The following is a 24,103-nucleotide window of genomic DNA, read 5'->3' on the forward strand; positions in this document are numbered from 1 at the left end:
ACCTTTATAATCTCTAATTCCTTTTACAGCACCCTTTCCTCCATTTCTAAGCTTCTTCAACAACCTCCAGAATAGCTTACCACCTTCTTGATATTTATTTTCTATGTTCTTGCCAAAGTATTCCCATGACTTTTGTTTAGCTAATTTTGCAATGCTTTGCTTTTCTACCTTTTTCTCTGTAGTTTAACTTGGATAAATGATTAAAGAACAATATGATTTCTTGGTAATTATAATTTATTTTGTAACCAAGTGAAAAAAACTTTCTATGACTATCTCTGATCCATGTGTATATGGAAAATATACACATGGATCCTCTTGTGTCTGGTTCCCACCGATGAGACCTCAAATGTCAAAAATCATCTGGTAGTGATCCTCCCGTTATGCATCTCTAAAAGGAAGTGTGTTTTGCATTATGGGATACTAAGGCAAATGATGCAAAGTCATCAGCCTCTATATACAGGTGGTCTAGTTGTGAAGATAGTTAGCATAAACTTTGTTTGCTTAGGATAAAGGAATTAAACAAGAATATAATTTCTTGGCAAGTATAATTTATTTAAATTAAATAGATAAATAAATACCTATGATATAACTTCATTTGGGAATAAAATACCTTGTGTTCAAAAGCAGATTACTGAAACTTTGTATGTAGGTTAGTCTCACTCCAATATGGATTAACATATTCTCATATATCAGTGTTTTATGATTTAGTCAACACGTGGAATGAATTTTTGTTTTAAAACACTGGGCACTGACATCAGCTTTACTTTTTTATACAAAGTAAATGTTTAAACAATATTTCTGGAGTCATCTTGATGAAATCTAGCTGTGCTTTATATAAGGAATGGTCTATTATGTTGTACCATTATCATTTAGAATTCTGTTAATCTTTTCTACTCATTGGTTAAAATGAAATAATACAGACAGAAGGATTTAAAAGTAGGATATAATTAAAAATTTAAGCAAAGAGAATTTATTCACACTTCTTCCAGATTTTCAGTATACTGAAAAGATGATGAGCTGAGTATGCATGGCTGCTCCTTTTTTTTAAAGTATTTTTATTTGGAACAAACTCTGAAATTCAGTACACACATACAAAAAAAAAAAAAAAAAAACAGATTGTGAAATGGTATTATAAAAGCCAAAGAAATGAGCTCTTTTAATGCATCACTGAAGTTACTTTACAGACTGTTTTTATTATACTTGTGCTGCAAGCAAATCATAAGGTCTCCAGTAGATAATGTTCATGGTTTTATCTTCAAACTCATGCCTTACATTTTATGAGACCTTTCACTCTATTTAAATAGTGGTTCATTTTGCTAATAACTTGCAAAAATAATTCAACGGTCATGTCTTCTACAAAACCTGTAATGATACTTTCTGAAACATCTGAAGCAAAATCAGGGTTTATTTACTCTAAGCAACTTGAATGAAGGCTATTTTTGATTAGTCACATGCATTAATCAATGATATGTTTGCATATTTTGGATGTAATTTAATGTTGATTTGCTGGTGATTTATGATTGCGAAAGCTCTACCACCTTTGCTAGAAACTAATGTGGCACTGGGTGTAAAACTTCACAAAAAGCTAACTGTCATGAATTTGGGAACTTGAATCCTCTATAAATGGGATTTGTAGGATTCATACTCATATTTCCACTCAGTAAACCACAAAAGCCATACTTTAGGAAGTGATGTGAATGACACCTTATTAATGTATCATTTGGCGTGGACAAAATTCCAAAGGCTCAGGTTTTGCCATCCTTTATCTGAATCATGACAGCAACCAGCCAAGTTACTTACGTACTAAATTGCAAGGTTGTCCAGGCACTCTCATAATGCATTTAATAGCCCAAAGCATGAATCCAGTATTTGTAATTGTCTTAAGAATGTGTAGCTGGGTTCTTTCGAGTAGTGTAAAAAAGAGCATGTCTTGATTGTAAATTTATCTTTTTTCAATTATATTTATTTTACATGGAGAAAACCTCCAGTATTCCATCTGAAGATTTGAATGCTGGCCTTTTTCATGCAATATAGATATATTTTAAACATTTAAAATATCATTTATAAAAATATTTATTTAAATCTGCTAATTCCTTTTATTCCTTGTAGGGAGCAGGCAAGGCTGTTTTAGTCCTATTTAACTTTTGGAGATTGAGGGGGTAGCTAATCAGAGATAGCTGGCTCAAGGCTATCACTAATTATAAATGGAATCTGATGAAGAGGGACCCATGCCCAAGGTCAACTAACTTGAGAACTGAACGAACAAAGGGTAGAAAATCCTCTAGTCGCTGACTAGAATCGAATTGAGAACAGTTTTCTTAGGACGGCCTAGCACTATGGGTGCAAATGCCACTTTCATGGGGTCACACAAGCCACTAAATAATATTATTATTAATATCAGTCCTCCATTGAGTCAGAGACTAATCACAGGAGGTACACACTATCACTCACAAAGGTTATCAAACCATGCCTTAAATTCATTCGATGTGTCTGCATTCACAATGCACTCCAATCATCAACCACTGTCCATGCAAAGAACATGCTCCTCACTCCATTTCTCACACCCTCCTTAGACAGTTTCCAGTCATGTCTAGCTATATCAGTCATGTTTTTCTTTCTTTTTCATCTTACAATAACAAGACTTTTATATCTTCAAAAACATAAAGAAACAACAACCAGAATTCATTTGCTGATAAAAATTAAGTGGAATAATTCCTTTTATATATAAAAAATAATATGAATGAATCAATAGCTAAACTAATTTCTGTAGGTCGTAATGGTCAAAAGAATTTGTTGGTTGTTATATAGTTATACTATTCTTGATGTAGATAACACAGAACAAATTTGAATAATTTATTCAATTAAGTCATAATACCACATATAGTTGTTACACACATGAAAACCTACAGTTATACTTTGATGTATAAGATATTTTGCAACACATCTGGAACTGGTTGCTTGTTTCACATACATAGTCCCACAGAAGTGGTAGTACTTGACATGATACTTTTCAATCACTTTCAGCTCCCTGTCAACCTTCTATATTACATGGCTGCTCCACAACTCTGCATATTTGCTTGCTTTAGACACTTTCCTGGATTCACATCTAGCTGTAATCTTCTACTATAGATCATGTTTTTAGCTTAGCATATTTGAAAATGCCTAATCAACAGATACTTATTGAGGTAACATTTTATATTGTTGCACTGTTTACTGGTCACTTAAAGTGTCATGATTATTCATAAAATGTTATTCTATAATATGTATAAATATATCCTTAGAACTTTTATTTTTGAAGGAAAAAAAAAATCTGATTTTAGGTAGGAATATGTCTATTTATATAGCATTTTCTTATTAAAAAAAATTTGTTTGCAATTCACCGAATTATGATACATTAAGATTTTTAGAAATGTATTCTAAATATGTGGCAAGGCATGCTTGTATATTGGAGTTCAAAGTTAAATTATTACCTCTTGACAAGTTCTTGAGAAGGGAAATTTAGTTTCATAATGTTAAGATTTGTTGTTGCATTTGCAGGTTCACAAAAGTTTCTACCATATATATTTAAAAATGCTTACAGCATTCCTGCTGGTTTGTTACGCCATAAATATGCAAGTAATTCACAAGAATAATGGAAATATGGGGAAAATTTTGATAGTTACTTTAAGTATTGATCCAAAAATAATACCCTACTGCATTGGGAAATAAACGTTTGATGTTACAATTTTCTTAACACCAGGTACAGTGTTGATATTCAAGAGGTTTGTGAATAGAAACTGGTCCAGTACTAGAACTAATGCTCATCCAAAATCACATCATTCATTCACTGAGAAATGTGATTTAAAAGTTGCCAGAATACAGTTTTATCTGTTTCACATAAATTTATTTATTTACTTACATGTTTTAAATTTGATTATAGAATTTTGTCAAGAAAGCCTCATCATTTGTGGGAGTAGTAGTGATGCAGCATTTGTTAGGATTAATGGAAAACTTGACTTCAGCATGAACTTTGTGCACATGGCACTCTCACAGTTATCCAATTAGTGGATGAGACAACAGATGAGATCTTAACATGTTTTTCCTATACATTATCCTTTCGAATTTCCAATGCTAAGAATCTCATTGAGCTTCTAAAAAGATAACTGGCATGTTCTCTAATCTTGTTATATGCTAATTTTTGTAATTTTAGCCACAAATCTGTAAAGCCTCAAATATAGCTGAACATTGAGATGCTAATTTTCCCTTTGCTGAAATATTTCCAAGTGTGACAATATTTTTCTGAGATATATATTAAAACTCATTCACATTATCAGTTACTTTTTAACTGTTGAGATGACACATTAAACAAAGGCACTGTTTTTATTTTATGGTGCAGGTTTAATATTTTATATCAATTTTTGTACATAATGTTTGTATAAAAATGAATTTATAAAGCAAGGTGTACATTTTATGTTTTTATGAAATAAAATTAATTTAAACAAATATCATAATACATAATTTTTATATTGCAAATGATATTCGATGATAACAATGCAAAAGTGAATACATAAATATAATGAACAAAAATGCTGGTTACAATTATGAGTCTTACAGAGAAAGTTATAGACAATTATATAAATAAATAGATCTATGCAGAAAAAAGTCCGCGCAGTTAGCCTAGTGGCAATGCGCTTCGCAACCATATGCCTGGGGAAGGAGTGTCCTAGGTTCGATTCCTGTCGGTGACGTGAGGAGCTGAAGGATCTTCCTCAGCCATAGCCAAGTTAGCCAGTCTTGGGCGTGGACAGCAGGGTTTTTCATCCCACAAAGCAGGCAAACTGGCCTTGAGAACTTAACACTACAGGCCATAGGGCTGACCACCTTATCCTGTAAACGGATTGAGGTCCGATGATCAGTGGATCCTCGACACCGCAAGGTAAAAGAGGGTATAAAGAAGATGGGATCTATGTGAATAGAATGTCACCAAATTGACTATCAAAAATTACTAAACTCTAAACCAACAGGAAAGAACTTTAAAGAATGGTATCAAATTGGAATAAGCCACAAAGGTTAATACTGTGAAAGGAAGATGATGACAGAGAAAATTCTGAAATGGTAATAATATATTATAATTATGTGATGCTGCTAGAGCAGTGGTTCTTAACCGGTGTTCCGCGAACTGATTACAGGTGTTCTGCCGTTGAAAGATGTCACATGACACAGTTCTGAGTGTAACTGGCTACTCTGAATAAAAATGTCGAGGGAATTATTTCCGTTATAATAGAACAATCAACAATATTGGAAGAAAAGATTTCAAGTTACTTTCCTTAAATACACACAGTTATGAATGGATACGAAATCCATTTGGCACAGTTAATTCATCCAGTTGTGAATTTTCGTTACAAGAAGAGAACAATTTGTTATCTTGTCAATGGATCGTACTCTAAAAAAATGAAATTCTCTGAAATAACTCTTGAGGAATTTTTGATTTTTGTCCAAGCCGAATACCCAGCTCTCTCCACAAGGGCACAGAAAATTTTGTTACAGTTTTCAACATCATATTTATGTGAGCTCGGTTTCTCAATATTAACCAATATAAAAACTAAAAAAACACGAAGGACTTACAATTATAGACAAAGATGAGGGTAGCTATATCACATATCAGACCTATAACTATATCACAGATTTTAAACATATATACAACATCTTGAAAAAATTATACAGACAACTCTATTTTTCTAGGAATAATAGAGGCGAACTATGTAGTACAGCAGAGTATGAAGACAATGTATAATGCTAATCGGATGTTGTTAAGAATATCTCCTTCCACGGATGCGCTACCTTAGACTAATGTATTATTAATCAATTGGATTATCTGATTGCACTCATGAAATCAACTGTGGCTGATATTTCTGAAACCTGCAAAAGTCGACAAGCTCAAGTATCGCATTAAAATAAGTTCCATTTTTATAAAAGACAGGTCCATGTGTATGTTTATTGTTTGTTAGTTTTATGACAATGCTTTTGGTGTTCCCCAAATTTTTCTTATAATCAAAAGTGTTCCGTGACTTTGAAAAGGTTAAGAACCACTGCTCTAGAGTCACTGCAGGAGGATACTTCACATTACACAACTCATTATCTATGCTACTTAATCCTCCATCAATGCACTGCATCACCATCCACAATCTAATGCCCACTAATAGTATTTTGGTCTGTAAATTGTGTGTGTTCTCTGGCTGAATATTGTCAACAATAGAAGCAAAATAAAAACAGTAATTCTACTATACAAAGAACAACATTTTGATGGTACAGAAACAATGTTACTTTTACAGGAACTAATATTCACAACTAACATTCATATAGTACTATCATAATATCCTGTAATCCCCCTCCCACATTGAGGGTACACATCAGGAATTCGATGAGAATGAATATTAACAATTTATCTCTTATTAACTGGGGACAAGATTGGTTTTCTTAATTATAACAGTCCGCTGAAAACAAAAACATTTTTTCTTTCCCAATGTTTCCAACAATTAAGGGAAAGAAGTGATGAATATTTTCTTTGAATTTCCCATTTTTTTTACGTGAAACTTCTTGCTAGTCACCTAATGGGATGTGTCATATGGAATGAAAGAGAAAAAAATCAATGCATAATATATAAAATAACCTTTTAATCAATTTAATCTTATTAAAATAAGCAAATCATGTAGCACACTCAGTGGTTATTAATGTGTTACTTTACACAATACAAAATGAATAATAGTTCACTAATTGTTTTAATTGTTCTATATTTACTGGGAATTTTCTGTAAGATATCTTTATATCTATGCAAACCTTTATTATGGTAGGAATTGTCAAATTTCAGGTCCAAATAATAATAATAAAAACTGCCATCAGTAAGGTTCCCTTTTGGCCGTAACTGATATCAGAACTATTGTATGCAGCATAATAATTTCTATTCCATCCAGAGAAACGTTTACTTTTTTTCTTTTATATTAAATAAACACATCTTAAAAATGACACCTACTATTAAATATACTCTAATAGTTCACAATACCATGACTGGGTAAGGATTATACGTGCTTAAAAACATCAACACAGGTAGGAATGAATGAAGTATTAAATTCAAACCTACTGGCAGCAACAGAGGTGAAAGAAGATAAAGGTTAGTTAGAGAAAACCGACTAGATCTGGCTTGAATAATGCACATATGAATATTTTCCATGGAAGAATCAGCAGAAAGGCACAATACAGTGCATAAACATATGGAGCTAAAAAGTCTTAAATAACACAAAACATTTGTTAGAATTTTAATTGCAAAATTTTCAACTAAGTATGAAAGTCATCTTCAGTTAGAATTCAAAATTAAGGCACAAGTAACAACAAAAATTCAACTTTGGGAATGTGTCAACAACACATGAATAAAGTAGAGGAGCAGTGGTCCAAACTGCTTAAAGTCCTAACAACGTTTTTATGTATGTATATAAAAAAAAAACACAATTATTAAATAGGAAGAGTTGTGTGACAAAGAACAATTTCTCATAAAAGGGATAATTTAAGCCATCAGATGTATTTAAACTGGAGCAATATAGCAAGGTTTCAGAGCTTCCTTTATATAACTACTCCATAAGCGGCCTTCATGTAGGCGTTTAGTCTTTTACAAAGAAACCTATATTTAGACGTGTTCAGCAAGTCCAAACTGTTCTGTCCTGCGGAATCTAATCTGGGTATTCATCAAAATGATCAGTTTCTCTTTCTGCTAGTTTGGCCAGAGTATTGTAAACCACAGGCACAGGGAACTGATAGTTGCTAGAGGAAGTTTTTCCTTTGCAGAGCTTAGATAGGAAGTTTATTAATCAGGCAAAAATCCACTCTGAGACCAATGGATTTAATTCATTTAGAGATCTGTTCAGGGAAACCTCTGACATATGGAATGGCAATATAGTAGGCAACTTTTTGGAAGCCTGAGGATAGAGAAAAACAATAAAATGACATTGTTTACAAAAGACTCAATGAAGCCATTAAACAAAGTGATTTTGTTTAAAACAAGAATATAATTTCTTGTCAAGTATAAGTTCTGTCCATGTAAACTATGATGTATATGGTAAATAAAACTCCTATGAAAATAACTTCTTTCAGTGCATAACTTCTTTCAATACATAAAATTTAATAATCTCACTGCTCACAAAACATGATGAAATTAAATGTTTTGACATCAAGTACAAATTCATATAGTATGAGACCACTGCCCCACTTAATGGAGGCCTGAAGCAGCTTAAAAAATTTCCATGTTTAGCCTCTAGAGCAGGGTTTCTGAATTAGGCAAAAAATAAATTAAAAATAATATAAAATAGTATATATATAATAAAATATTAAAAAAATCTCCTTAGCCTACTATAGGTTGACAACTTTTAATGGGATCAGTCATAAAAAAAAATAGACAATGTCTACAGTTGTTTAAATAAACAAATAAATGAGTAAGATAAAGGAAAATAAATAAAACTAAATCTAACCAGCAATAAATACAACAAAAATAATTATAGTAATAGACAGAGTGGAAAAAATATGTCAATGTTACAATAAATAATAAAAGGATAGAACAACTAGCCAGTTTCAATTACCTAGGATCATTAATCACTGTAAGGCCTAAGTTAGCCAAAAACTTTCAAGCACAGAATAAGTACGATGATCAGCAATGAATAAATTGAACAAAATATGGAGAAACAAAAAACTTAGCTACACAATTAAACTCTTCAGCTCAATGATCCTCATGGTGGTGCTATATGAAGCAAAGAGCTGGATCACTGGAAAACAAGAAGAGCTGGGTTACACAGATAACATCTTAAATAGACTATGCAAAAGACAGGTATGATTTGAGAACGTAGTCAGGATGGGCCAACACCACCCTTACCTTCTACTTTATGGCAGGCTTGGATGCAACCAAGGCAGAGGAAGATTGAGAAGATGGCATGCAGCCATCTTCTTCTCAAGGCTTGCCTCAGTCTAACAGATGGCAAGACTGGCGGAGGACAGAACTCATGAAACACTCAAACCTATTCTGAATGAATGAAAATGATGAAACATTATAATTAGTGATTAAACTGTGAGAAAGATGAACTGAAGTTTTGGCATGGCAGATTTCAGGAGAAAAATAAAAAACTGAAGACTGTTGAGTTTTTTTATTCTCAGTCCATCTTCCTGAAGAAACCTATTCACATTTGGTATGTTACAGTGTGTGTGGATGGATATTTTTCTTCACACTTTGCAACTAATGCTAGCATTTTACAATACTCCGTTCTTTTGTCCACACTCTTTTATCTATCACTGATTGTTTTTGATTACTATTTTGATCTGATGATGACAGTACATTGAACTCCTCTTTCTCATTTGGTAAACATGAACTACACAAATCTACAAAACTCTTCTAAAAATCTAATCTCAATATGAGCAAAACTTAATCCTGTCTTGATGTTTTGGCTTTTTTTTTGTAAACCACATAAAAATGTTGGTTGAACAATTCAGTTTATTACTTATAATCTGTACTAGCTTCATGTGCATTCTAGTACACTTCTTGAAGAAAGTGAAACAAAATTATCTGATATGACAATGATTGTGTTTACACTATTCTAAAATACAACATTCTATGATGGGCAGCATGGCTGTATAAAAAGGGGGGGGGGGTCCTGCTTTTTCAGGATATATAACAGAGTGACAGAAGAATTAGATAAGGGAAATGGCTACACCATAATACTGCTAGACTTTTCAATGACATTTGACAGAATACCACATGGAAAAATGAATATGAAGTTGGTGACATGAGTGGTGGGGCTGACAGAGACACCAGAATATGACAGAATATGATCTAAAAGAATGAAGGTGACCAGTAGAGTGCTCAAGGCTCCATGCTAGATCACTACCCTTTGATTTGTATATTAATGATACAGAAATTGATTTAAGAGGGGATATTCAGTTGTTTGCTGATGATGCAAAACTGAGGAGGGCAATAGGATAAAAATACATTTACATCACCTTTATTAGTTAATAAAGGTGATGTAAACATCCTGCATGATTATTCTTTGCATGGTATGCAAAGGATAATGATAGTCAACTTAATGTTGCAAAATGTAAGGTTATGCATTTCCTTTCTTTTAGTGTTGCATGGTGATCAGCATTCATTTTAGAAATTATGGACTTTACAACTGTGTTATAAATAACTCTTTTAACTTCCCGATGTTTCTGTAATGTAACTCAGTTTGTCCTGTATATTTGTATATGCTCCAGATGAAGATCGAAACGTCAGGAAATTAAAAGAGTTATTTATAACACGGTTGTAAAGTCCATAATTTCTAAAATGAGAGTAAGGTTATGCACTTTGGGTTGAAAATATTACATACTGCATATCACATTGATAATACTGGATTGTAGGAAATTGTTAAGGCTAGGAATTTTGGGTATGATAGTGGACAGATTTGAAGTTCAGAGAGCATATTGCAAAAGAGTTGCTGTGGAGTACAGTGCCCTCCCTTAATGAGTCCTTAGACTCTTTGGAGGTGTCATGTAATAATAATAGCTCAAAGGATACTTGGATGATGAACACATTGACAAGTAAAGATAAAGTTATTATACCTTTTTTATAAGGCTATGATTTGGCTGCATCTTGACTACAGTCAAGATGCAGCCTAATTACCCAGGTTTCCTGGGGATGGGATGAAGTGGTGGCGGAGAAGACTGATATATGAGTGACCAAATTGGTGACAGGTCTGTGGAATGTTCCCTATGAAGTTAGTTTGAGGTGTGTGGGCTACAAAGTTTAAATGATAGGTGGAAAAGATTGGGTATGTTAGAAACTTATTAAAGGAGTATTGACGCAAAAGAAATTTCTCAATACATGTTGAATAGAGAGAGAGAGCTAAGAGTCACTCCTGGACATTATGCAAGAATGTGGTTAGTAAGGGTGTGCAGACTAGGATTTTTGCTTAGAGAGTGGCGAATGTGGAATATATTGCCAGAATTAAATGTGAGTGCCCTGACAGTGAACGAGTTTAAGGAGAGGTATGATAGATATTATGTGCATAAAAGTTAGCGAAAGGTCTCTTGCAATGAATCTTCTGACTCCATGGAGATACCCATATAATAATAATATGTGAAATATTGCCTACTCAATATCCAAGAAATTAGGTTTTTCCTCTTCTGTTTGAGGTGCTACTTTACCTCTGAAGGGCTATTAAGGTTTTTCTCTTCTGTTTAAGGTATTGCTCTACCTCTGAAGGGCTATTAAATTTATACAAAGCACAAATCCATTCAATACTGTTTACACATTTGTGGTAGTTTTCCTAAGAGCTCCCTAAAAATATCCAACTCAGTACAGAAGAAAGCGATTAGATTCTTGGGTCTCACTAATTCACTCTACTGTCTTTCACAAAGAGTTTCTGTTGCATTTTCTAGAAATATTTCCGTGGTCACTGTTAATCATAACTAGCATTGGTAATTCCCCCAGTGCTCCTCAAAATATCTTAAAACATGTGCAACAGCTATTCAACACTCCTTCACAGTTCAACTCTAAACTCACAGAAAACTTTTTTACCCTCCTCTTCCTTTTCATTCATTCCTTTTATTATAATCTTTTGGAACCGGTCTTTCCTAAGGAACTGCTTCATGCATCAGTGCTGTAAGTTTTCAAACCCTATTGTTAACAAGTTTCTTCTTTTTCCTTGTTCATGTTAGATTATTACCAGGTCTGTGGAATGTTCCCTATTAAGTTAATTTGAGGTATGTGGGTTTAAATGATAGGTGGAAAAGAGGGTGGGTGGCTGTTAGAAACTTATTAAAGGAGTATTGACATAAAAAGAAATTTCTCAATACATGTCGAATAGAGAGAGAGAGCTAAGAGGCAGGAAGGTTGAACAACCTCTCATGTACGAGATTATGTTTCTTCTTTCTCCTCAGCTCTCTGTTTATCCATGGTACTAATGTGATTGGATGAGCAAAAGGTTTAATAATCTCTTTTGTTTGAGATTACTATAAAAACAAAACAAAACGAATCTAGCCAACCTTAAATAGAAGCAGCAAGGTTTTTCTTTTGGAAACAAGTCCCCCCCCCCCCCCCCCAACAACAAACAAAATCAATCTATCTGTTCTTGAACTGGTACAGAGATAATGCCCTAAAATGGTGCTTAGTGCCCAGCAAATGATTATAACAACAGTAAATGCTGACCTTGGTTAAAAGAATAACAGAAGAGATAATTAATGATAAGGAAAGATGGTGAGTTTGAAGGTGAACTGTAGATATATGCAATTTGCATTTTACAATGGTCTCTTAAAAAAACACATTAAGAGGTATTTGTTGTACATTATAATACTCCCAATAAATCATGTCAATAGAAATCAAGCAGGATATTGCTTCACACCTAGGAAAACAGTTTGTCTTTCCCACTGAGATCTAGGAAAAGTGTTCTCAAAAATGTCCCAGAGTTATGTACAAAACTTATAGTACATTAGTACTGTGGGTGGACTAAACGATTTTTTATGCATTTGTTTATTTCTTTAATATTTTATTTATATTATATATATATTTACATATTTCAGAAACCCTGTCTAGAGATAAAACATGGAATTTTTTTCTTTAATTTCTGGTCACAAAAAATAAACGAAATTTATCTCCATTCATATCAGGACCAAACTCAAAGAGTCCAGTTTGGAAAGAAGGTAGAAACCACTTGGCCAAATCAGGCTGTTCATTTATAGAAGAGAGTCACAAGTTATACAAATCTGACATATTTCACAACAAAACATGATCCAGTAATGACAGCAGCATGGAATACATCACATAAGTCACTGAAATTGAATGATGCTTTCTTATTACACCAATGGCTTTACAAATAAGTAGTTATACAAATCTGACATATTTCACAACAAAACATGATCCAGTAATGACAGCAGCATGGAATACATCACATAATCACTGAAATTGAATGATGCTTTCTTATTACACCAATGGCTTTCCAGTTTAATTAGTTTTAGTTAGCATAATACTATAAACTAGTAAAATATTTTTAGATATCTTTATTTTTCATTTGGTCATTCAATTATTAAAATATTATTTATAATTATAATTTTATAAAACTCTTAAATCTGATTACTGTGAGGCCTTCCTTAACGTATATCTGAATAACAGACATTTCAAGATTGGGAAAGTTCAGGATTACCGCTTTGTTTAGACTGCCAAGGTACTCTTAAACTTGGAAGTATATAAAGGAGTAAAACAATTTGATCATGTCAATGAAATCAAGTTTCGTACTATGTTCAAATAATTAAATTTTTTTTTTAAAGTCCCTAAAGCATTCAATAATAGAAAGTTGTGAAAATTTTATCATGCCTGCAATTCTGACACTGTAACAGTTCGAAAATGCATAGTGTGTGTTAAATGATATCTTCAAAAAAAAAAAAAAAAAATACACATATATATATATATCGTGATACTTGTATCCATGAAAGATTAATACTCAATAGTACATTAGTACTCTGTATGGATGAATAGCTAGATAATTTAGGAAACTGTTCTAAAATTGAACTTTTTTTTTTCCCCCCCAAAGAACTTCAGACCTTCATAGGCAAAATAATGTCACAGTGGGGTTAAATCTACAGCCTGTTGGTAGCAAAATAATCTACTCAGCCATACAGCACAATTAGTATGCAAGATAAGACCAATATTCTATTCCCCATTTTTTTTTTTTTAAATATGAAAAACACAAAGCACATGCTTTTAGATCATGTCATTAAATCTAATATTACCCCCTTCTAATCTACTACAAAGAAGAATTATACCATGTTTGCAAATTAGATATACAGTAGACTCCACTTTTATGAACTAATTGGTTCTTAGAAACTGTTGTTAACCATTGTAAATTGAACCCTAATTTTCTCAAAGTTCAGTGTCATGAATTGGGGTTATGTTCCTGGAAATACAGTTTGAACTGTATAATATAATACAAACTTTTTGTTTATTATTTAAGATGATCCTTATTGCGGAATGAGATAACCGAATCTTAAAGGAAAGTTCCATCACTTTCACTCCAGATTCATGAACACTAAAAATCTCTCGCTCCTATTTATTGTTAATGCATTCTGCTTCTTTAAGAATTTTGTATTCTCAAATTCACTCTTCCTCTTTCCAGACCTTTTTTTTTTTAAACACAAGATATGTATAACAATTTTATGACATAAAATTTAGTAACTGGATAAAAAAATAAACCTTGTAGATTTAATTCATAGTTAAAATGTTTTAATTTCAGTTGTATGCTGTGGTTTTAGTCAGTTAGCTACCTGTTGTTAAAGCATTGCATCTTGATTGACTCACTTCTGCAGCCTGTCATTTTATTCATAATGGAAAATTTTTCCAGTTGTACAAGCAAGGGATCATAAAGTGAAGATCTGCTGTATATTTGTTATTAAAAATTAATTTCCAATATTTCCAAGAGAATGTGCTAACCATTATTTGCTATTATGGAACTCAAATATCCTAACCCTATCCACAGTAATATCAATTTATAGACAGATTTAGAGGAAAAATCTAATAGGGAAAATTTTATTTTTTAAATAAATTAAAAACTTTATAAACATTAAATAAATAACCATTTGTATAAGAAAACAAATATTGGTTAAATTATGCTACAATATCTGATATGTAAATATTCAATAAAAAAGTAATTTAATTATTATATATCAAATGATGCACTAATAATTAAAAAAGAACTGCTCAGCATGTAAAACGAACAGACAACATCATTAGAAATGAAATAGCAGAGTTAACATGATAATGTACATATCTCTAAATTAACCTGTAACAATAATAAAAAGCATACTTAAAAATGTGCAAAACTGAGCTTAGTGGCATCTTGAAATGAGTAGTAACATAATGCAGAGAGAGAGAAACGCTCTCAACGTTATTCTAATTTAGAGTGTTACTCTAAATTAGTGACTGTACATACTTACTAAAATGTTCTGAACCACAATAATGACATATCTAATGAACACTCACCCAGATACTAAATAGAAAAAAATACATAAAACATTATAATGATTAGGATAATTAAAAATTGTAAACATATTTGAGGAATTTTTAAAAAATAATCAGAGATGAGCATATGAATATCCAACACCCAACAATTCAGTTGTACTGTCAGTTATACTTAATTTCAATGAAAAGGGTTTTATTGTTACAATGTAAATGTAAGCTCTCTAAATATTTGATGGTGAGATTTATTCAGGAAACTTTTTTTTGTCCAGTGGGTGACAGTAGCATTGAAGACAATGTTGAAGCTATTTCTGTTGCAAGAGTTGTTGTTGATCGAATTTAAGAATATGATTTCATCATTTCCTGCTATCATCTTTTAGCACTCACAGTTAGGTGGCAGAAAAAAAAATACTCAGTATTTTGAGCAATGCCAAACATGAAAAAAATTCTATCACTTTTAAGCAACAGATGTTCCTAATGTCAATCCCCAAGTTGTGTTCATACTTGAAAAACATATGTATACATTCAACAATAACATTTTTATATAAAAAAAATTTTGTATTTTTTATGAAATAAAAATGAAGGATCTTCAAATATTTGATATGATAGTTTCATCTCTAATTTATCACAATTTTTTTTAATGAAAATATGTTATCTGATTCACAATTTTTAAGTCCTTCATAAATGATTTGAGGGATGACAACAGTTTGTTTGTGTCATCTTGATCTCCAGCTGGTCCTATGTGACTCATTGAGTGGAATGTTTCAGTTTCCAGTGCTGTAATGACAAAGAAAATAAAAATCAGATAAAATCTTCATTTTTTATTCTTCTAAAGATCAGTTTTTAATAAGTCAGTGAGTTTTAACTAAGTTTAATTTAAATAATTAATTGTTTTGTTCTTTCTTACTCTTAATACAGTCAACTCACTTCATCTTCAAACACCTTATGCAAATTCTGTAACATTAACTTTGCAAAAACTGGATTTTAAAACTACAAAGTGTAAGTACAGAAATACTATCATACTTCTTTTTTTCTTTTTTGTTATTTAATGCTGAACTCAAAAAATGAAGGTTGTCCAACCCAAAGTATATTAGCTTGGGGTTGAATAACCTCTCCAACTACTATGGATAGACAAAGAGAAAGAAGAAATTATTCATAAATATTTGTGCCATAATGTCCTCACTAATTAAGGATCAAAATTATCTGTAATTAGTGAGGAATGGTGATTGGATATATCTTTTTTGTAGTCTGTCATAAAAGAGATAAGTTATAGAATGTCTACATGATCTGGGCAAAGGAGAGTGGTCTAATGTCTGTGACTGACAACATCAGTATAGGTACATATATCTTGAATGGAGTATAAATCCCACAGTGAAAAAGATATTTCATGGTTACAATAATTACTTCTCAACTTGAAAGACAAGAATTAAAGAGTATCTGGCATCATTTAAGATGAAACCCTGGTTACTACTGAGGGAGTCACATGAGCAAATAGTGGTCACAGATTCCTTAGTTCGATATGCAAGAAAACTGTTGTCTAGATAGGGCATTGTGGCTGTATCCCAGTTGATGGAGTAATTTAGTATAGATGATTGATGTGTTAGTCCATACCTGTCTTCCCTTCTTGTATGGCATGTTACTGAGATGTTTCATTTTTTTTTATTTCAAAACTAAGGTAACTGAAGTCAAGTTGTGAAATATTTCACATGCAAACTTTATTAGCTTACACTTTGATAAAGGATTAAACAAAAATAATTTCTATAATAGATTTAGTTTAATCCTTTATCCCAGTGAGAGCAAACAAAGTTTGCGCCTGAAAATATCTTCAGGACTAAATATAGTGTTGTACTATCTTATCCAGTAAGTAGTGCAACACTAAGGCAACTCGTGGCAAAGGTGGAGCAAGCTACCAGGCACTTCTAACCCAGTATCTCCCATAATGCAAAACACATTTCCTATGTGGATATGTATACTGTTATGCATTAAAGGGATTGGCCATCTACCCAGACTAGTTTCGACCTTTATTGAGGTCTCTTCAGTGGGAGCCAGGCCCAGTTTTGGCAACTCCCATAGGCACAGATGACTTGCTACTGCTTCTGCCTGGTATCTCCAGCCCTGGGCCTGGCTCCCACTGAAGAGACCTCAATAAAGGTCGAAACTAGTCTGGGTAGATGGCCAATCCCTTTAATGCATAACAGTATACATATCCACATAGGAAATGTGTTTTGCATTATGGGAGATACTGGGTTAGAAGTGCCTGGTAGCTTGCTCCACCTTTGCCACGAGTTGCCTTAGTGTTGCACTACTTACTGGATAAGATAGTACAACACTATATTTAGTCCTGAAGATATTTTCAGGCGCAAACTTTGTTTGCTCTCACTGGGATAAAGGATTAAACTAAATCTATTATAGTCTAACCTAGTGATAAATAAATTTTCAACAAAAATAATTTCTGGTTAATTTAATTTACCAGAAATTAAATTAGTTTAATTTACTTTGTAATCAAGTGGAAAATCCACATCCAGAAGTATATCACAGTAAACAATATAAAAATATGAAGCTTTAAAATTTATCACTACAACTTAAGCTAGAAACATGTACTATTTTGGAGATGCAAATTTATACAAATTAAGTGGATAATGAATCCATCATTATTTCAAAGGCGAATATATAGAAACTACAAGAGTTTCATGCTGAATATAGAAACTATAAAAGTTTCGGCGGATCCAAGCATAAGCAACCTTTCAGGACAGGGGCAACTTGTGGCAAAGGTGGAGTAAGTCCTGATCACTTTCCTTAGTATTCTCCATTATGGAGAATACTAAGGAAAGGAAAAAATACTAACTAAACTACATTATAGAGAATATTAAGGAAAGTGATCAGAATTTACTCCACCTTTGCCACGAGTTGCCCGTCCTGAAAAGTTGCTTATGTTTGGATCTGCTGAAACTTTTATAGTTTCTATAATCGGCATGAAACTCTTGCAGTTTCTATATATTCAGCTTTGAAATAATGTTGGATTCAATATCCACTTAATTTGTATAATTTACTATTACATTCTGATGATTAAATTTTTTTTTTTTGGCTCACACTTTGCTTTACATGAGCATTTTTAATAGTCCTGGCCTACAAGACAACTATAAGCTGGATATCACATGACTATATTTTCTTCTCATAAAATGTCATTCATGCACAGAAGCTGTTTGAGAAAACAATGAATTGGTTTCTTGAGGATGAGTTCCACATCACATTTTCAAGTTTGTAGAATTTGTCATCCTTCACTGATATGACAACAAATAAAGCATTATGAAGATCCCCCCCCCTCGTTCTATCCACATCTGGAACAGCAACAATATATCGTGTTTTGGCAGGAAATAACTTGTTTGAGCCAAATCTCATCTTTTTAGCTTGTGATGATGCATTCTTTGGATAATAGTTATAATTATTATTTTTTAAGAGCTGTTCTTCATACATAATACACATGCAAGATTATCAAATCTGCCTTCACTTAGGCATGTCTTCTGGCATGTTTTCCAAATTATATCGCTCACTGGTATTGGTTGCTGAATGGGAAGAATACTGACAATGCATGGGAAGCATTTAAAAAAATACTTAAGTGATGCAATATCAGAATGTGTCCTGAGAGTTCAGAGAATAAATAGGGTAAGAGTCAAATGGATGTGTAATCTTATTGAGCAAGAGATTCGTAAGAAAAGGATGATGTGAAAGGAATACCGTGTGCATAAGGATGATGTCCGTTATGAAAATTATAAGCAGCAGGCTCTGCAAGCTAAAGGCAATCCACAAGAATTTTATCGATATGCTGCAAGTAAAAGAAAAAATGAATATGAAAGAATAACTCTTCTGAATGCAGATGGAGTGAGGGTGACAAATGCAGAAGAGGTTGTTCAATTAATAAATGCCCATTTTGCTAAAAGTTATCAACCTGGTGTATGCAAGATTGAGTTCACTGCTACCTCTTCACTGAATGAAGAAACTCAGGTGTATGAAGAGGAAGTATTATTAAAGTTGTTGTACAAACTGAATGACAATTCAGCAATTAGGACTGATTGGATATCAGCATGGGTGGTAAAAGAGTGTTCAGCTGAACTGGCTATTCATTTGACCAGGCTATATAATTTGAGTCTCAGAACAGGGAAGATTCCACAGGAATGGAAAGAATGTACAGATCCCATTGCACATGGAATGGTGCAAAGACTGATGTATTCAACTATTGACTAATCAGTATCTCAGGAGTGGTGGTGAAGATTTTGGAATAATTGATTAAGGCTTGCATTCAGAAATGGGTTGACAGTGAATCTCTAATTTGCAATGAATAGCAAGGGTTTACTAAGAGAAGGTCATGTTTTAGCAACTTCCTCACATTCTATAATAATTGAACTAGACAAGGGGAAGAATGGATACACCATGATACTTTTAGATAAGGCTTTTGACAGAATACAGCATGAAACTTGCATAAATTGGAGAATACAGTTTTGGATTATAAAATATTAGCTTGGATAAGAAGATGGCTGACTGACAGATAAAAAAAAAGTGGTATACGGGGGATGTGAGTCTGCTAGATTTGGGAATCCGAAGCCTGGTTGTCTTGGCTGCATGCCTTTTGGTCAAAGACTACAGACAAGTGGGTCGCCTCCTCGGGGCGTTTTCTGGATACCTTCGGGTGACTAACTGGCTCACTATGCTATTCCTCTCACTACAAGTAATCCAAGGATAACAGACTTCGACTCTGATTGGTGGGAGTCAGGAAATTTTTCAGGAGTTGATCCCGAGGTTCAGGACTTGGTCAGTGATATGCCAGTCACCTGTTCCAGCAGCACCTTCCAGAGCAGAGATTGGCTGGTTACAGATATCACAATACTTGTGATATCTGTAACCAGCCAATCTCCTGCAGCAACAAACATGAGACATTTCGTTTGTTCTACCTGCAATCGTGCATTCACTGCAATTGGTGTGTGTGGAGTGCACTGCAGTTCCAAACATCCATCAGAGGCCAATGCTGCTATAAGAATGGAGCGTGTACAGGCATGGTGGAACAAAGAAAAAGAAAAGATCCTAGCAACTCATGAAGTTTGCCTTTTGGCAAAAGGTATCAAGAACATCAATGAGACCCTGGGTGAAGTTTTTTTCACATCGTTCATCTGATGAAATCAATAGCCACAGGAGGAAGGCTGGCTATAAGCAGTTGGTCCAAGAAATGGCCATGCTTCCTCCCCATGACAGTTCAGGTGATATCTCTGTATCTCTTGTGCTGTCCACCATAACATATTCCATTCTTCCACCCAACCTCCAAAAAGGACAGAGGATGCTCTGGTCTCTAGACCTGCCTCAGCTATGGACCAACCTCCCCTTCTGGTGTATAATCATAACTCTCTCAAAGCAGTCATTTCTGCCCATCTTTGTGGACGTGATGTTGCTCATAGTCTTGAGAAATATGTCCAGGAAGTATTCTCTACTTTAAACCAACAGCCAGTACAACATCAGCCTCAGCCCAGTTCATCTAATAATGTATCTAGATGGAAGCAAAGGAAGAGGGATTATGCAGCAATGCAAACCTTCTACAAGAAGAATAGAGGGAGGTGCGCCTAAACCATCCTTGATGGCACTTTCCCTCCTCCTCTTGAAGAACATGAGGACTTTGTAGAGTTTTAGAAAATAGTGTTCTCTACTCCACCTCCTCATCTTCCAGAGCAAGATCAACCCCAGGTGCTCCAGTCCATCCCCGTATCTTCAATATTTCATCCATTGTCTACAGAAGAAATTAAAGCAGCTCTCCCATCTAGCTCATCTGCCTCCAGACCTGATGGATTCCAGGTATCTAGGCTATGGAAGGTGCCTTTGCAGATATTGCAAGATCTACTTGATATCTTATTATCCGCCAGAATTATTCCTCCATATCTTCGCAGTTCCAGAACTATACTTATTCCCAAGGACACAGCCATTAGAGCTGCAGACTACAGACCAATTACAGTTTCTCCAGTGATTCTCTGTTTGTTCCATAAAGTTTTAGTTAAGAAACTGCAACAACATGTTAACATGACTTCTGCCAAAGAGCCTTTATCCCTTCGGATGGCTGTGCCGAAAACATATATGTCCTTTCCTCCCTTCTTGATGATTCCTGATACCACCTTAGGCCTCTCTACATGGTGTCCCTGGACCTCCAAAAGACCTTTGACAGCATCACCCTTCCTGCTATCTCAGAGCGCCATCTATTGCCGGATGTCCAAACCTCTTTCTTTTATATGTATTGGAGCTTTACTCTGGTAGCTCCCTTTCTATCACTACAGGAACCCATGTGACCCCTATTTCCACTGTTTAGGAAGTTTGTCAGGGTGATTCTCTAGTCCCTCTTTTCTTTAACTGCATCATCGATGAGTTTTCTTCACTCTCTTCCTAACCATATTGGTTACTCCCTTGGTGCACAATCTTTTAATGTGATGGCCTTTGCTGTCGACCTGATTCTCGTGGCCTCTACTAAAGTAGGCCTGCAGGAACTCCTTGACCAGGCAGTTGACTTCTTTCATGTCAGAGGCCTTAATATTAATGTAGAGAAGTCCTGCTCTAGTCCTTGTCCCTTCAGGCCATGACAAGAAGCTTAAGGTCAAGAACATTGAGTTTTCTCTGCACGATAGATATTGTTAAATTGTGAATGAAACTATGTTGTGTAATTTATTTTTTTTTATTCACATTTAACATTACATATTATGTATTAATCATAATTTGTATAAAGATTATTTATTGTTCCTTAATTAAGGATTACTATTTAAATATTTATTGTAAACTTAACCTACTATTAATTTATTAAATAATAATATGTGTAGAAATTTATGATAACTAAATATATATGTAAAGTAACGAAAAGTGTATTATAAATAATTGTATACGTAATGAAAGAGCGCTGATTAAGTAGCTCAAATATTCTGTTTATTCTTATTTGTGAAAATTTAACGTTATGTAATCACTTATGTAAGAGTAGAGCGTTGTGTTACATTAGCGAAATGTTTACGTTCATGCGTTGTCATGGAGACGCATGAAACAAACAAGCACGAGTCGAATACAGCGTGACCTTCGGACTGAAAGGGTTGGAAAAGAAATAGGAGAGGATTATTAATTAGAGAGAAGAGAGAGTTTTGCGGAGCCTGAAGGAAAGTAGGATATAAGCAAGGAAGTGAAAGAAAATTATAAGTTCTCTAGGGCAGAAATTCATGAGAATAGTGTTGAGAAGTGAGCCAAAACATAGTGAATCATATACTTAGCTGCAAGTGAAATAAGCTGTGGTTATAGAGGAAAATTGATGTCGTAATCGGATAAATAAAGAACTGGACATTCAATGAAAAATTCTGATTAGTTCCAGTTAGTCTAGGATTACGTCTTAATTCTGTGTTGCCCTGAGAAGAATATAATGAATTTATCTAGTTTCAGAAAAGTAAACAAGGAAAGATATCAGTGCCTTATTGATGTGTTTTGTTTAGAGTAGTGAAGCGCAATTAACAGTAGTTCAGCTAAAATCGTTGAAGAATTTTATTTAATGTGTTCCGCTAGCTCAAATAAGTTAATTTATAAGTGTGCTCGCAATAGATTGATGTATTGAAGATTGTATCTGGTAAGAGTAGTCATACATGTTTGTTTATTCTAACATTAACTATTATCTTCGAAGTTCAAGGTCCGAAATAAGATTGTTTGGAATATTGTCTACCTTGATTAGTGCCTGCTGTGAATTTAAACATTAAGTACAACTGATAGATGTGTGCAGACTGATCAAATGAGAAGTTTTGTTGTATTAACTTGAGTTAAGAAAACTTGTAATTTTGAAGCTGTTAATTGTATGTTAAGGTTTAAAACATTGAATTGGAATGAGTGACTTAGCAAGATGTATTAAGTTATTTGTATTGTTTCATTTGAAGGTAGAATTCTTGTATTTGTTATATATCATATATTAAATGTTTTATTTTGTTAATCTAATTATTGTGTTTGCCTGAATTCCTTTTTATTGCACCGTTCATAAATATTCGAATCTTGCGGGAACCCCAAGTGGAATAGTAAATAATTCGGCCTAAACTAATGAGAAGACTGCTAACTTAATTAAGAATTGATCCTACTATATTATATAGACTAATCTAAAAATAGGGTGGCGCAGTATAATTATAAATTTCTCTATTTTTTGGATCGGTGATCAATTTGCGATTAAGTGTTATATTGATAAGAGTGACTTGAACCAAGATGGCGGATTTAGAACATAATATGAAAATAGAACGTCGCAACAAATGGCGCAGCCGACAGGATGTGATTTAATCGATAAGAATTGAATTTAACAACTATAAGTTAAGAAATTGAGTTTAGTTTTAGTGATAACAATCATAGAAATGCTCCCTGAAATTTTAGAAAGTAAATTAAATAAATCACAGTGAACTGGTTATAATCTGGAGTCAGGCAAAGATAAAAGTTTATTTTAAAGTAGAAAGATTATATTAATTGAATTAGTAATTTATTAATCACTATGGCTGTTACATCAAGCTCTGAAATGAATGATAGTGAATTTTTTCGTACGGTAAACCCACAACAGGTTTTTCCCCAATTTTCAGGTGAAGAATCAGATGATGTACTATTTTTCTTTACCTATGTTGAAAAACTTAGAGAGATAGCTAGTTGGACTGATTTTCAATTGCTAGTTTTGATTAGAAGTAAATTAATAGGTAAAGCAAAAACATTCTTATATTCTTCTCCAATACTTCGGGAAACTTTTGAGTATTCAAAATTTAAGGAAACTTTGTTATCCCAATTTTGTAAACTTAGAAGTGTAGGTCCTAATTTATGGAAATTACAGAAAATTATTCAAAAGGATAAGGAGACTGTTACTGATTTCCACAATCGTTTATTAACATTGGCTAACAGTTTGAATGTTACTGCTGAAGATAAACCTCACTTAGATTGGGCAGTATTCCAACAATTTAGACAAGGTCTTAGGCAAGAATTGCGAGAAACAGCCTATAAGAAGAAAATTTCCACCTTAGAAGAGTGTGTCAAAACTGTCAAGGAAAGAGAACAAATATTAGGAGACCTTTATCCCTCAACCAATGTAAATCTTGT

The 24,103-nt window shown here is 33.5% G+C and overlaps 2 protein-coding genes across 3 annotated transcripts in view; one reads left to right on the forward strand and one right to left on the reverse strand.

The window, feature by feature from the left end:
* LOC150093313 (alpha-tocopherol transfer protein-like) overlaps window positions 1-14,400 on the forward strand; it is a 69,041-nt gene extending 54,641 nt beyond the window's left edge. The window contains exon 9 of the mRNA XM_090413310.1: window positions 14,274-14,400. The gene's annotated coding sequence lies outside the window, so the exon portion shown is untranslated. The remainder of the gene's footprint in view (window positions 1-14,273) is intronic.
* Window positions 14,401-14,675: 275 nt separating this feature from the next.
* LOC150093314 (uncharacterized) overlaps window positions 14,676-24,103 on the reverse strand; it is a 207,045-nt gene continuing 197,617 nt past the window's right edge. For both annotated transcript variants that reach the window (XM_090413488.1, XM_090413487.1), the window contains one exon: window positions 14,676-15,772. In XM_090413488.1, the coding sequence (XP_090269614.1) occupies window positions 15,633-15,772 (140 nt within the window). In that variant the 3' untranslated portion in view covers window positions 14,676-15,632. The remainder of the gene's footprint in view (window positions 15,773-24,103) is intronic.

Source organism: Typopeltis vanoorti, chromosome 24 (genome assembly GCF_054136105.1).
Source record: "Typopeltis vanoorti isolate ZY-2024b chromosome 24, IOZ_Tvanoo_1.0, whole genome shotgun sequence".
Lineage (NCBI taxonomy): Eukaryota > Metazoa > Arthropoda > Arachnida > Uropygi > Thelyphonidae > Typopeltis > Typopeltis vanoorti.